Consider the following 14,160-nt stretch of genomic DNA (forward strand, 5'->3'; position numbering starts at 1 on the left):
CTCACTCAGCAATAAGAAACGGCAACCGAGAAGCTGTTTTTTGTTGGGATGGCAGCAGAGAACTGTGTGTGACTGAGGCTGAAACCCAAACTGCAATGGATTTAACGCTGAGGTTACTGGAGCAAGATCGTTCTTAAAATTAAGGGTTATTCTTAGAAGCTGACATTCGAAAACACACGAAGCGAAATCGAATTCTGAAGGGCTATGTTTTTATGGGGGCGCGGGGGAATCACAGTTAAGTTCCATGAAAATGGTGGTGTGGTGAAATGCAGAAGCTGACCAAAACTAAAAGTGATACAATAGGAGTGCATCTTCCTGTATTCTGTGTATTTGCTGCTCTTTCTACACTTTGCTCAGCATGTGCCTCATCTGATTTCAGGCACAGAACTCATTTATCACTCAGAAATGTCAAACATGCTTGTGTTTGGAGCCAAAATGTAAACAGGGCTCAAGCACTTGGTACAGCCCCAGTTCTGTTGCGTATGACCACCAGGATAGTCTCGAAACAAACCTAAAAAACTTGTTACCGCTCAAAGGCTAGGGGAGGATTATTTATTGGGAACCAGAAGCTTGCTACGGCGAAGTATCACTGCCCACTCCGAAAAGATGGCCGATACCACATGGAAAATAAACAAATAGCAGGGGCGAGTCTAACTCAGAGAAACAAAGTATCACAACAGTGAAGAAAGAGAGAAAGAGAGAGGCCAATAAGAAGAAAGTACCATATTTGTGATTTTAGCTATAGGAAAGATCTTGGTACCAATGTCCCTCCAACTTATTGCCAACTACCATTCATTCACTCACTCATTATTGCCAACTAAGGAATGAATCAGTAACATTCTAGGAACTGGACTAACACAACTAAATTTGGTTAGATGCTTCCAAAACAAGTTAGGCAGCAAACGTAACCCTACCTACTTGGGAATAAGCCCCACTTAACTCAATAGGACTTACTACTCAGTTAGGATTGCCAACTACATGAAAAAGGCATTTGGGTCATATTGATGCTCCTGTTCATCCTTCTCTCCCACTGCGTCTTTTTTCATGACTCTCCTGTATATGTTTATAGGCATACATTTCCTGCTCTGTCTCCTGTTAATTTGATTCTTTCCCTTTTCTCGACTGAATTATCTGAGCGATTTCTTCTTCGTTCCCAGGGTGTACCTGCACTCCGATGGAGGAACATTATGATTTGAGGTGTATGAGTTGATTGGTTTCTGCTGTAATTATTGATTGTTACTGTATGCTAATGCTTTATCGTTGTAGATGGCTAGAGAACAGTGCTATGGGGAGACAGATAAATATTGCAAAGAAAAGAAAAGAAAAAAGTCTGCTCTTCCTTTCCTCCTTTTCCTTCAGCAGTTACCATATTCACCCCATGGGCTGTGAGCAGTAGATATCTTTGATGTTTTCCAGCCCTGCTGTATCCATGCTAGGCTGTTTCCCCACACCCCTCTTCTTGGTATAGTTAAAATGTAAGAGAATAAGGCATTCTTTTTCCCCTTTTGATTTTAAAAAGAGTCCTTTCATCCCTTCTTCAGAAGGCAGAAAATAACCTAAGGAGAAAAACTGCAGTTGATCCCCCAATTTCTGATGCAAATTATTCAGAGTGTTAGAGATTTTGCAGAAGTCTTTCCCCTGTAACTATCAAACAAACAGCCCTTTCACTGCATTTATAGTCGTCTTTCTGCCAGGGGACCATCATACTACTTGCATTCTGCACAGAAGAAAGTTCTTGGGGTAATGAAACCTCATGAAGATTTTGCACTGGACTGTTCTACGTATTTTTGCTCGTGCCCCTGCCACCCTCTTTCCTCCCAGCCCATAGTGTCCTTATCTGTTTGCCTTTCTATCTAGTCAATTCCTTAAACTAGACCTGCTTGAGACAGGTTTCTCAGTTTGCACCCTGACTTGCAGGTGATTATTCCATATGAACCTTCCTGTGGGTTTGTTTCAAGAGCTCCATTGCAATTCTGATCCCAGTCCTAATAGAGCTCACCTTTCAAATAATTGACAGCCTATGGGACCGATGCTGGTGGAAAGGCAAACAGAAATAAGCAAGTCAGAATTTGCTCAGGAAATAACACCAGAACATGCTGAGTCACTATATGGAAATATATCTCAAGAAGCACTGTGCTGTGGCCCCTCGCTCCATACACAATGACACTGGGAAAAGTCAACTTTGTTGACTTCCAGCACATAAAAAGGACTTCTCCAATCTGGCTGACACAAATCCATAATAAGGCTGGGGAGGTGGAACCTGCAGTGCCTGGGTGCTACTCTGTCCTCAAAGCTGCTGTCATCATGAATATTGGCAACAGAGTTTTAGGCTGTCCCTAAAACAATCACCTATTAGCTTGTATTGACTGCTGCTTGCATAGCCAACACAGGCAAGAAGACTGCAAGCCCTTTTGTGACAGTTTACAAATACTGTCACTTGATGCTAACCAGAAATCCCACTGGTCAGAAGTCCAGGGTGTATTTAGTAGGGTTGTAGCATTTGGTTAATTAATTGTTTCAGTTGGTATATTCATGTCTTGACTGGCTAGAAACTTGCTACCCGATGAATTGGGAGGCTGATATTTTAAAATAACTTACAAAAACCTGTCGGTATTAGCTGCTATCTTAGTAGAGAAATTCCCTCTTGAGCAAAGGATATGTTTTTTTCTACGTGGCTTCTGCTGTGACAAATGCTTGCATTGTCCAAAAACAAAAAAGGTTCTCTATTCTATTATTTGTTTTATTCACACGAAAAACCACGCAGCTTTGATCAATCAACTAACCATTCAGCTAAAACTCATATAGTTAATCAGCTAGGGTTTATCATTTTTATTGTGTTATATTTAGGACTCATGTGCTGAAATAAAAAAAAGCAAAGAGACAGGTCAAATAAATTTGAGGAAAGATACAACGCAAACAACAACAAGTTGGTTTCCCAAAAGTTCTGATTCTAGCACTTTTGTAGCTACACTGTTTTCAAACCATCCCATTAAAAAATTGTTTCTATGAATTGGCCCACATCTGATATTATGTAATGGGGGCTATGAATCTTAAGTTAGGGAAAAATATATTAGCACTGTTGATGTCATACATCTTAAAATATTAATTGCTTTCCATTTTCATTTTATCAGCTGAAACACAGAAGGATTACAGCACAACAATGAAATCATTTAATCTAATCTCAGTTGAACAGTATTTTTGTTCTGTGCTAATTCGCCTTTAAAGGTGAACCCACCTAATTTACACTTTCTGAAACAATACATGAACCAAAAAAAACATACCCATTTCTTTAAAATTCACACTTCTCCAAATCTTCCGGTGCAGTTTTTGCCCCAGTGATGTGTACATAATAATGTACATATTAGTGAAAATTCAGTGCTGCCACATTTGCAAAGCAAATATAATATAAATTCCCTAATATACAGTGGTACCATGGTTGTCAAACTCCCTGGAACTCAGACATTTTGGCTCCCGAACGTTCGAAACCTGGAAGTGACTTTTCCAGTCCAATGGGGCTTCCGTGGCTTCCAATTGGCTCTAGGAGCTTCCTGCAGCCAATCGGAAGCCGCTATTTGGAAGTTGAACGCTTTGGAAGTTGAATGGACTTCTGGAACGGATTCCGTTTGACTTCCAAGGTACGACTGTGTCTTAGGGAATTTATATTATATTTGCTTTGCAAATATGGCAGCACTGAATTAAAAATGTGTATATTATGAGAAATTTGCATTAAATGCTGAATTTTCATGAACACCTTTTTGAAAAATTGCAAACTGATCTGGAAATGTAGAGAACTGAAGACTAGAAAAATGGGGAACTGGGATAAACCGAAAGTGATAACATAGCTAACATGTAGCTATGTTATTGCTACTTGTTTCTGATAAAAGAAGGACTTTGGGATGGACAGATATGGATATTGCATGCTTTCCCACATATTTTCAAGAAACAATTTTGTTCACATGTATTTTGCCTATGGGAAAATGGATTAAAAAAAAAAGAATTAAAGAAAAATAAGGAGTTTAAGATAACTAACTGCCAGAAAGGGGTCTGGGAGTATCACGATAAACATAAGTTCATGTTAAAGAGACATTAAATGTTTAAGAAGTTATAGTGATTTAACTTTTTAATCTTAATGATTAAAAGTGCTCATGACATCCATGAAGTTTGAAGGAAAATGGTTCTACAGTATTCTTAGCTAAACTACAAACCTGAGCTCAGTAATGTCTAAGCTATCTTAGCAGATTGTAAATCATGAAGAATTAAAGGTTTTGCTTGAGTAAATGTCTCTCTCAATACACTTCACAACGTGAGAACTCTTCCCGTGGAGATTGGAGAAGGTAGAAATTATACATAGTCTATGAAAGTGGGAAACAATACAGCAATTCAGGAAGGTTTTAGAAAGTGGTGAGGTCTGAAAACAACAGTTTGAAGTCAAGCAGGCAGGGATGCCTGGTCTGTTCAACCAAGAAACTTCTTTTTGCAAAATTCGCTACTGTGTTCTCCAGCTACCTTTTCATTTACATTACAGTATTTCTTATACATGTGAAATAAAGGTAAAGGGACCCCGACCATTAGGTCCAGTCGTGACCGACTCTGGGGTTGCGGCGCTCATCTCACTTTATTGGCTGAGGGAGCCAGAGTACAGCTTCCGAGTCATGTGGCCAGCATGACTAAGCCGCTTCTGGCGAACCAGAGCAGTGCACGGAAACACCGTTTACCTTCCCGCTGGAGCGGTACCTATTTATCTACTTGCACTTTGACATGCTTCCAAACTGCTAGGTTGGCAGGAGCAGGGACCAATCAACGGGAGCTCACCCTGTTGTGGGGATTCGAGCCGCCGACCTTCTGATCAGCAAGTCCTAGGCTTGGTGGTTTAACCCACAGCGCCACCCACGTCCCACACATGTGAAATAGGGAAGGAATAAACCACTGACAGCCAATGCGGCATTTTCCAGGTGCTGTGGGACTCTTATTCCCATCAGCCCAAGTTAGCATTAGACAACGGTCAGGGATGATGCAGCTTCTGAAGGGCCCCACATACCATGCCCCCATGAATAAGTGGTCTCTGCTCTTATTCATTTTTTAGACAACCGCACAGAAAGCCACAGAATTAGAATAATTCTGCCGTTGTTTTAAAATGCTGTTTTGACAAGTTATCAAGCAAGTTCTCACAGAAACTGACATTTCTTATAATAAAAAAGAAAGCTCTAAAATCTTTGATTTTTCTTTAGTATAAAAAACACAAACAAACTGTATTTGCCCAAGTATAATCGCATTCTGTGCAAATTGAATCGGTGATTGTTACCCAGTTCTGAACTTAAAAAAGGATTTGATGCCAAAAGTCCCTACCACAATCAACACTTTTGTTCACGGTCTCCACAGGGATACAGAGAACAGAATGTGCTGAGAAACTAAACCACATTTGCTTTTAGAAGTGGTAGTTCCTCCCGTTTGTGAATGAAGTGGTATTTCTAGGGCAAACTGAGGAAGCATGTGCTAGTTTCCATATGCATCTCTGCCCCGTGGTTCATAGTGTTTTATTTTATTGATGTGTGTGTGAGAGAGAAAAGGAGAACAGTATGACTATAAAAAAACCCTTTTTAAAAGAACCATAGGTATTTGTTTCAGGCCTGGTTGAGATGGTCAGTCCATACGATGACCTAGAATCAGAGCTTGGTCACTTTGTGAAAGGCCGATATAAAAATGTTGGGTGTAAACATGCAAATAAATCAATAATCTCCCTTTAAAGCCATCTGAACTCACGTGAGAGGCGGGAGGTTGCATGTAATGTATGTGCAATGTGCCTAACCCTTCTCCCTCCCAAAACAGCCCTTCCCCCAACACCATAATTTATGTGATCCTGGGCAATTAGGTTTCTCAGGTCTCATCCTTATTCTCACCATATGAATGCTATTGCCCAAGGGCAAAATGACCAAACCACATCCTCAGGTTTCTTTTAAAAAGATATTTCAGTTAGCCACTTGATTTTATGGTACAGTAGACATTTTATGGTATGGTGTACACATAGCATGTGTTCAGTACTTTTAAGTGGTAAGAGACAACACTCTGTCTTTTAGCGTAGATAGAATCCGCTGTGCCATGCATGTTTTGCCCTGAAATATTGCTAAAACAACGGCAATTAGTCTGCCTACTGAAGCGGGGTTTGTGCTCACTGTTTTTTAAATGTTGCATTTGTGTCCTGATCTAACGATCCGTTCCAGGTGCGAAAATTCTGACACATGCCCTGAGTTCATTCCTTGCAATGGTTTTGCCATTCGTGTCCTGTTTAATGGGAAGTTAAGACCTGCTTGTTCAGGAAGATGACTGGCTTGCCTTTTCTTTTTTTAGTTTTAAATACTACTGCTTATTTTATTGTGTTTTTTTAATTTTGTTTTATTTTACAGGATCGATATATGGCTCAATCAGCAAAATCTCTAAGTGGTTTACATAAAATGCACATTAAATTTACCAATAAAATCAGATGCTAAAGCAAGTTAGTCTGAACTTTTTCAAAATAAACCCAGCATGTTAAAATACATATCAAATGTGTAAGTCTAGGTAAGCTTGCATAAACAAAAACGTTTTTAGCAGGCATCAAAAGCAGTGCAGTCTCAATGGGCAGAGAGTTCCACAGTGTAGGTGCTGCCATGGTGAAGGACTGATTTCTTGCAAGTGCTGAACGAATATTATGTGGCAGTTTGTATTTTTATAAGCTATTAGGCACTTCACAGTCCACTGTGCTGAGACTGCATGATTAGAATTTTTGAAATAAATAAGAAAGTATTTATATAAGAGGCTAGCCTCCAGTGCAATTTATTTTAATTATGTAGAGACAATGGCAGGAAAAAAATGCCATTTCTGACTACTCCCCTTTCCTTTCCCCTAAACAACAAAGCAGAGGTCTCCAACCCAGTGCCCATGGGCACCATTGGGCAAGTTCCCTAGACCCCAAGTGTTCATTTAAAAAATAAATAAAATCTCTAGCTCTCCTATAAAGGAAGTTGCAGGGCAAATATGTGGGAAACTTTTATGCATTTTCTGTGAAATGAGACTGGTGGTGTGGCTACCTTGTATATTTTTTCCTAGTGCTTAGGAATGATCTCTCTCTCTCTCTCTCTCTGTGTGTGTGTGTGTGTGAGAGAGAGAGAGAGAGAGAGAGAGATCTCCATAATCAGGACCAGTAGGACATAGCTAACTTCCCATGGAAAGCATAAGGATGTCAGGGGTGCCCTTCTCTCTAATTTTGAATTATGCCATGCTCCCTGTGGCAGCCATTTTGTGATATTCCATGCCTCCTCCATGGTAGCCATTTTGTGACTGGCACTTCCAGCCCTCTTTTAGAATTTGAAATGCTCCCCAAAGGGCTGGCAACCCCTGAATTAAAGTCTGAATGGTAATCTGTAAGGGAAAATGACACACACAAATAGAGATCTAATGACAAGCAGGGTGAGAAGAAAAAAACCTGGAAAGTAGGTAATCCGTTATTTGAGCGGACTGGGTGCCTCTAAAATATCTATTGAGAAAAATCATTTTGGATTTAATAAGATGTATCTAGCTATGAATAATGAATAAAAATAAATTCCTTCGAATCTAAAAATAAACTTGGAATTTCCTCTGAAATGTCAGTACTGACGTTAATGTACTACTTTGCAAACGGATGGGCTGTTCTTGGTTTTTCTATTAAAAATTCACATGGCTTGTCGAGTTTCTTCTATTCCTCCTGGAATCGCCTTAATGTATAGAGCACATATCAGAGGGAGTCCTGCAAAGAGAATGCTGGATAACCTATTCTGTCTTTCGTTATCTTCGTGAATAATTTCTTAGTGGCCTTGAAAGGAGCTACGAAAGGGGCTATAAAGCAAACCGATAAAGTAAAGAGGAGTCAAATGTATTGGTGGAGTAACCTGCTGATGGAGGCAAAGTAAATAAAGGCCTTTTTGCAACAGGAGGAGGAGAACAAACTGTATATGCGGAGGCTAGAGCAAGCTTGAAAAAGCTGAAAACGTTTTCCTGCAAATTTCTTAATTGCAAAGCAAGCCACAAGAGAGGCAGTATGCAGCATGTCTAGTGGTTAAGGATGATGATCACTGTAGTTCAATAACTTCTGGAGGGCCACAGGTTCCCCATCCCTGATCTACTGAGTCTCACCAGGCGAGAATGAGCCTTGCAAGGAACACTGTTTTCTGCTCTGTCTGATGCATATTGGCATGACACAACTGGCACCACGTCAAGAAGCCTACACGAAGCTTGTAGGCAGGACAAAGAAGAATGACACCTTCTGTCTGCACCCTATGGCTTGCTTCTTCTTTCGGCAAAGCCCACTCTTTGTGGGTTTCGTGCACCAGAGTTGGCCAAACATGTTATGCACTGCAGACTGAGAACAATGTGTATGAGTTCAGTTTTAAGCACTTATTTATACCCTTGTACTTATCTTCCTTCCAATGGGAGCACAGGGCAGCTAACATGCCTGTGCATGTGAAGCATCTATAATATATATGCAATGACTGTGAGCATTATAGTTTTGGGGAATCTATCTATCTATCTATCTATCTATCTATCATCTATATCTATCTATCTATCTATCATCTATCTATCTATCTATCTATCTATCTATCTATCTATCTATCATCATCTATCAGTCATCTATCACCATCATCTATCTATCATCTATCTATCATCTATCTATCTATCTATCTATATCTATCATCTATCTATCTATCTATCTATCTATCTATCTATCTATCTATCATCTATCTATCTATCTATCTATCTATCATCTATCAGTCATCTATCATCATCATCTATCTATCATCTATCTATCATCTATCATCTATATCTATCTATCTATCTATCTATCTATCTATCTATCTATCATCTATCTAATTATCATCTATCTATCTATCTATCTATCTATCTATCTATCTATTATCTATCTATCTATCTATCTATCTATCTATCTATCTATCTATCCCTGGCTAGATAGTCTTCATCATAAGCATTCTGGCTTGCAATAATGCTCATTAAACATGGAAAACGAAGTATGTCCTTAAGGACAAAAATCCCCTTCACTCTTATGTTCTAATTCAGCTATTTCATTGCTATTTTTAAAAATTAAAGAAAACCCAGAGAATATGGAACCATCTCATAAAACCCCTGAGATTAAATAGAGCCCTTGCCATCACAACTATTTCTGTTTTGCTGCTAATAAGCACATTGTCCTACTACTACTTTTCTTGAAACGGAGTTGCAATTTGCAAAATTCAACCGAGTTAACAAGGGGCAACAGAGTACAAAAGAGAAGGAGGACCATATGTCATAATGAGGTCTTGTGGGAAGAAATTCATCTGCAACTGCTGGTCTTTAGCATTTTTTTTAAAAAAGCTTATAACAGTTATATAGTTCACTCCCTCTGAGAAAGCTGGTTATCTTAGACAAATTACTGCCAACAAATATTTCTCCCCCACCCCCACCTCACTCCCAACTCTCAATTTATAAATCTGTGTCATGAAGGATGAGCATGCTTTGATACACTGTGGCTTTCTCTTAATCCATCAGGAGCAGCTGGTTAAATCAGGCTTACATGTATACAGGCACAATGGCATGATATTTCAATCAACGGAGGCTGACATTTTATTCCCCCTTCCCTTCTTGTTTTGTTTATTATTAATTAAACACAATAGAAACAATAATGGAGTTGGCACTTCATTGGGCAATACAAGTTTCCTAACAGGCACCTGCCCATCCCATTACTGTAGCTATTAGCTCCAAATATTTCTCCCCAATGTTCCAGAAGTGGCTAGCTGCTTCTGTTGTGCGTTTTCTCAGTTTGCAGAAGAGAAATATCCATTTGCAGGTGTGGTCTGAATCCAAACTGCACCTGCAAGAACGTTGTCAGGTGGGTGGGGCTGTCCACCTGTCAACGTTGGCCACAGGAGGTGGGCCCTTGCAGGATTATGGTTGATCTGGGCAAGCACAGCTGCCACAATCGCAGGACCATAAGTTGGCTGATGGCAAGATGGCAATGGATGAGAAAAAGAAGAAGAGAAGATGGGGAAAAGAAGCAACTAGCCAAGCCAGATTCTCTGACAAACCATGCAGAGAATTCAGGTGAAAAGTTACATCTTTCCCCTCTGCTAAAAAAAAGAGATGTCCTTAAATATCAATTCTTAACCTATACTTTAATATAACTAATATATTTTCATGTTTCAGATGTTTTAAATGTGAGAATCCTCACAGCACACATGATTTTGTACTAAATGCAGAATATAATGGAAGGTTAAAATTCCTCTCCCACATCACAAACATAAACCATAAGCCAACTGGGAGAGCAGAGCAATATTTGGGAAACAGTCCAAGGGATGCTGATTGAAGTGAAAACTGGGAAGTGAAAACTGGGAATTTTATGGAAGGGTACGATATGAATCTCTAAAATAAATAAAACAAAGACAGTATGACTGTTGTTGACAATGAGGACAGATAAAAGTAGTTATTAATAACTGTATTTTTCTGGTTATAAATTGAGGTGTGGGGGTGTTACTGGCTTGTTTTGGTTTTGTCCTTGTTTTTATAATATATTTAGTGCTTTTATCTTGTATTTTTATGCTGTGAACCACCCTGAGGATCTACAGATGAAGGGTGGGATACAAATTTATAAATACTACTACTATATATTTTTTTAAAAAGTATGTCTTCTATATGGTTCTTACACTATTGGAAGTCAGGGCTTGCCTAATAATAATAATAATAATAATAATAATAATAAAATATCCTGCACAACCAAACTAAATCTGTGCAATTTTTATTTAGTGATCTGAGCAGAGAAATGAAGGCTGGGAAATATATAAAGTCATCTATATCTAGATCTTTACATACATAGACATAGATGCTATGTATATATAACCATCTTTGAATGAAGACCAACTTAGAAAGTCATCTAGGAAACAGGCAGGCTGCAACTGAAAGCACATCACTCTAGTACTTCTCATGCTTCATTGCCCTGTGTTCAATATTGGATTTAGGTCAAGGTCCAGATCTTGACCTTCTATGCCCTTGGTGGGCTGCAGCTCCCATGGCCTCCTGATATGACCTACATGACAGCTGCATTCATTAGTGATGCTGCAGTTACAGGGACAAGGGTGAAACGAGTAGGAGCAGAGGGCAGCCTTTCCTGGCAGATGGCCCACAGCAGTGCCCTTAAAGAGCAGAGGCTCGAATGTCTACAGATTCTACCCAATTGGTGCAAATTGCCGCTGCACTTGCACCTTTGCAACAGCACCTCTGCAGAAAGAGCTTGGCACAGTTTCCCCTGAAAGAATACAGTCTTAAGACACAACATGCGGACTGTGTGCGTTCCTGCCTTGGAAAAAGGCAAGACTCACTTCATTTCGAGAAGACACCTTTGGAAATATACAATCTAAAGGGACTTCTAAGGAAGGGGTGCTGGAAATAGGACTTCACTTTCAGGGGCCCATGCCACAGATAGATGACGACAACCATTTGCACATCATTAGAACCTGTGGCAAAATGCAGAATTCTGGAGACTTTAGAGCCAAAGTATACATTAAATGTGTGGTTTGTTAACTGCGTCTTGGAAACTGCAATGTAGGAGCAGCTGAAGTTGGGGGAAGCACATCCTAACTGCGACAGGAGAAACGAGGTGGAAGGTGGGTGGGTGTTAAAACCTTTCTTTCCATGCCACAGTCCTGATGAAAATCTCTCCTCCTCCAAAGAAGACATTTGCCTTGGGGGGGGGGGAATAAAAGTGGCACCCAATGCCTTTTCCTCAGCCATTTTCAACAACGTATCCAGAAACACTGACAAAAGCAGCACTTTGGGGGGGGGGAGGGAAAGGTCTTCTTGAATAATATATGGAATTACGGAAATGTCATGGTCCTTCCATGCTAACACCCCCCCCCCCCCAGCACTGCCACAGGACTGGGCTCAGCAGCCATGCCTACACATTTCATTTCTGGAGCCAAGCATACTCAGCGGGGAAGAGTGACGAAGGGTAGTAAAATTCTGGATGGACGGTAGAATAAATTGTGCAAAAATCAAAGCTTTAAACAGCAGAACCAGGGCATTTCTTGGAATAGCCAGGTTTTGATGTTTTCCTTTGTTCTTCCTCTTTCTCTTTTTAACCCATCTTTGACACTGCTTTCATAAAATGCTATAATATAAACCATGTGTCGGGTGATGATGATGATGATTTTTAAAAATCCTTCTTAATTTCATTGTGCATTTTATTACAGGCCAAATGTGACATTACTTTTTTTTTTTGTTAATCCCCTACGGCATGGAGTTAAATACTTGCTCTGTTCAGAATAGCAACACTCAATTAAGTCGCTTCTCCCCCCGCCCTTCATGATCTACACCCTCCTTTGTTACTGTGCTTAAAGGAAATAATGGGAGCACTGACCTATATTGCGCTTCTTATTATCAATGGAGATGAAGCGTATGCAGGGATTATCGGAGATGTACCGTGCTGCCCAAGGGACATCAATCTGTGTGCCGGCTTCATAAAAAAGGCCCAGAGCGTAACGAGAGGAGTAGCTCACAGATTCCAGTTGCTGCCTTTGACTTTTGTTAATTACTGTGGAGAGAAAAAAAGACAAATAAAGGAATTAGACAATTACTTTTCTCTCAGAGCATTAAACCTGCAAATAATGCTATAGTTAAGCCGCTTAGACTTTTCCTAAAACAGCACTCATATGTGCCTAGAAATAAAAGGAAGGGGGGTTGCGGGCGGCAGAAGTCATGCACCGTTGCATAGTTTCAAATGACAGAACACGAATGTAGTCCTGGGTCTTTGTTACTGTCACACAGAGGGTCATCAGACAGTTTTAAGGACACTTAAGAAGCCACGTTTTATGAAACATGGGATATATCCTTGTGCATAAAATGGAAAAGGTAGGTGCGAGCGGAGGTGAAACAGAGCAAAGGGTGGGGAGGCGATATAACCCACTTGCACACACAAAAAAGGGGGGGTGGAGAGCTTTGCCACAACAGAATCTTGAGAACACATTACGGCTAAGAGGAAAGTCCTGCAAGATAAAATCGTATCATCCACAAAATATATGTAATCGGATTACTAGTTAATGGCTATAACGAGGAGAAGAGGAAGAAGAAGAAGAAGAATTACATCTCACAAAGGGTATCATATCACATATTAATACATTTAATTTGGGACATTTCATAACTTACAGTAAATTCTAAAAGCCCACTCAAGAACAGAGACGTGGTACTCCATTCAGAAACCCGTTCCAAAAATGTTATTAGGCAAATAGGAATCCATTTCCTCCCAAGGAATAAAACTCAAAGGAAGTCCCAAGAGGCCATGTCCCTGAGTGTACTTTCAAATCTTTGTTATTATTGCTATTACATTTCTACCCCACCTTCCCTTCAAGGACCTCAAGGTGGCATATGTGGTTCTCTATTATATCCTCACAACAATCCTGTGGGGTAGGTTAGGATGCGCAATAGTGCCTGGCCCAAGGTTGCCCAACGGCTGAGTGGGCTTTCAAACCTGGGTTTCCCCAGTCCTACTCTGACACTCTGACCACTACAACACCGTGTGTTAACCGTGAGGAGCCTACATCATTATTCATGCCCTAAGAACTACTTTCAGATTTGCTGGTGGAAGTACAGTGGTACCTCAGGTTACAGACGCTTCAGGATACAGACTCCAGAAATAGTACTATTTCTGGGTTAGCGGAGTCTGTAACCTGAAGCGTCTGTAACCCGAGGTACCACTGTAACCCCCTGCTGTGGTGGGCCGCTGTGGTGGTCTGGGCTGCTGACCTTGTCCTCTTATTATAATGCAGACATAAATTCAAGAATGTGAGTCTTATTTTAGTCTCTTTCTCCTTAAAAGTAGTCAAGGAGAATACTTTCAAGCTTCCATAATAAATAACAATACATATGCAATATTGTACTCAGTAGAATTAACCGCGTAGGTAGATTTCCTTTGCATGCAAAAAATTACTAAAAAGTCATGCAACCACATGTGTGCATCTGCATGTTTGGAATTTAGAACAAGGACTCCAGAAAATATCAATCTTAAGCACCAAATAATCTTTTCATTACTAATCAGCAACATTCTTGACAATGCAGACTCAGTTCTTGGTGACCTCTAGATCTGGGAGTTCATGAGTACAAAAATATATA

At 40.0% G+C, this 14,160-nt stretch overlaps 1 protein-coding gene across 2 annotated transcripts in view; it reads right to left on the reverse strand.

Annotated features, from left to right (window-relative positions):
- The window catches only part of RNLS (renalase, FAD dependent amine oxidase), a 98,244-nt gene that overhangs the window by 19,119 nt on the left and 64,965 nt on the right, over positions 1–14,160 (reverse strand). For both annotated transcript variants that reach the window (XM_053388630.1, XM_053388631.1), the window contains exon 5: positions 12,413–12,586. In XM_053388630.1, coding sequence (XP_053244605.1) covers positions 12,413–12,586 — 174 coding nt within the window. The remainder of the gene's footprint in view (positions 1–12,412; positions 12,587–14,160) is intronic.

The sequence above is a fragment of the Podarcis raffonei genome, chromosome 5 (assembly GCF_027172205.1).
Source record: "Podarcis raffonei isolate rPodRaf1 chromosome 5, rPodRaf1.pri, whole genome shotgun sequence".
In the NCBI taxonomy this organism is placed as follows: domain Eukaryota; kingdom Metazoa; phylum Chordata; class Lepidosauria; order Squamata; family Lacertidae; genus Podarcis; species Podarcis raffonei.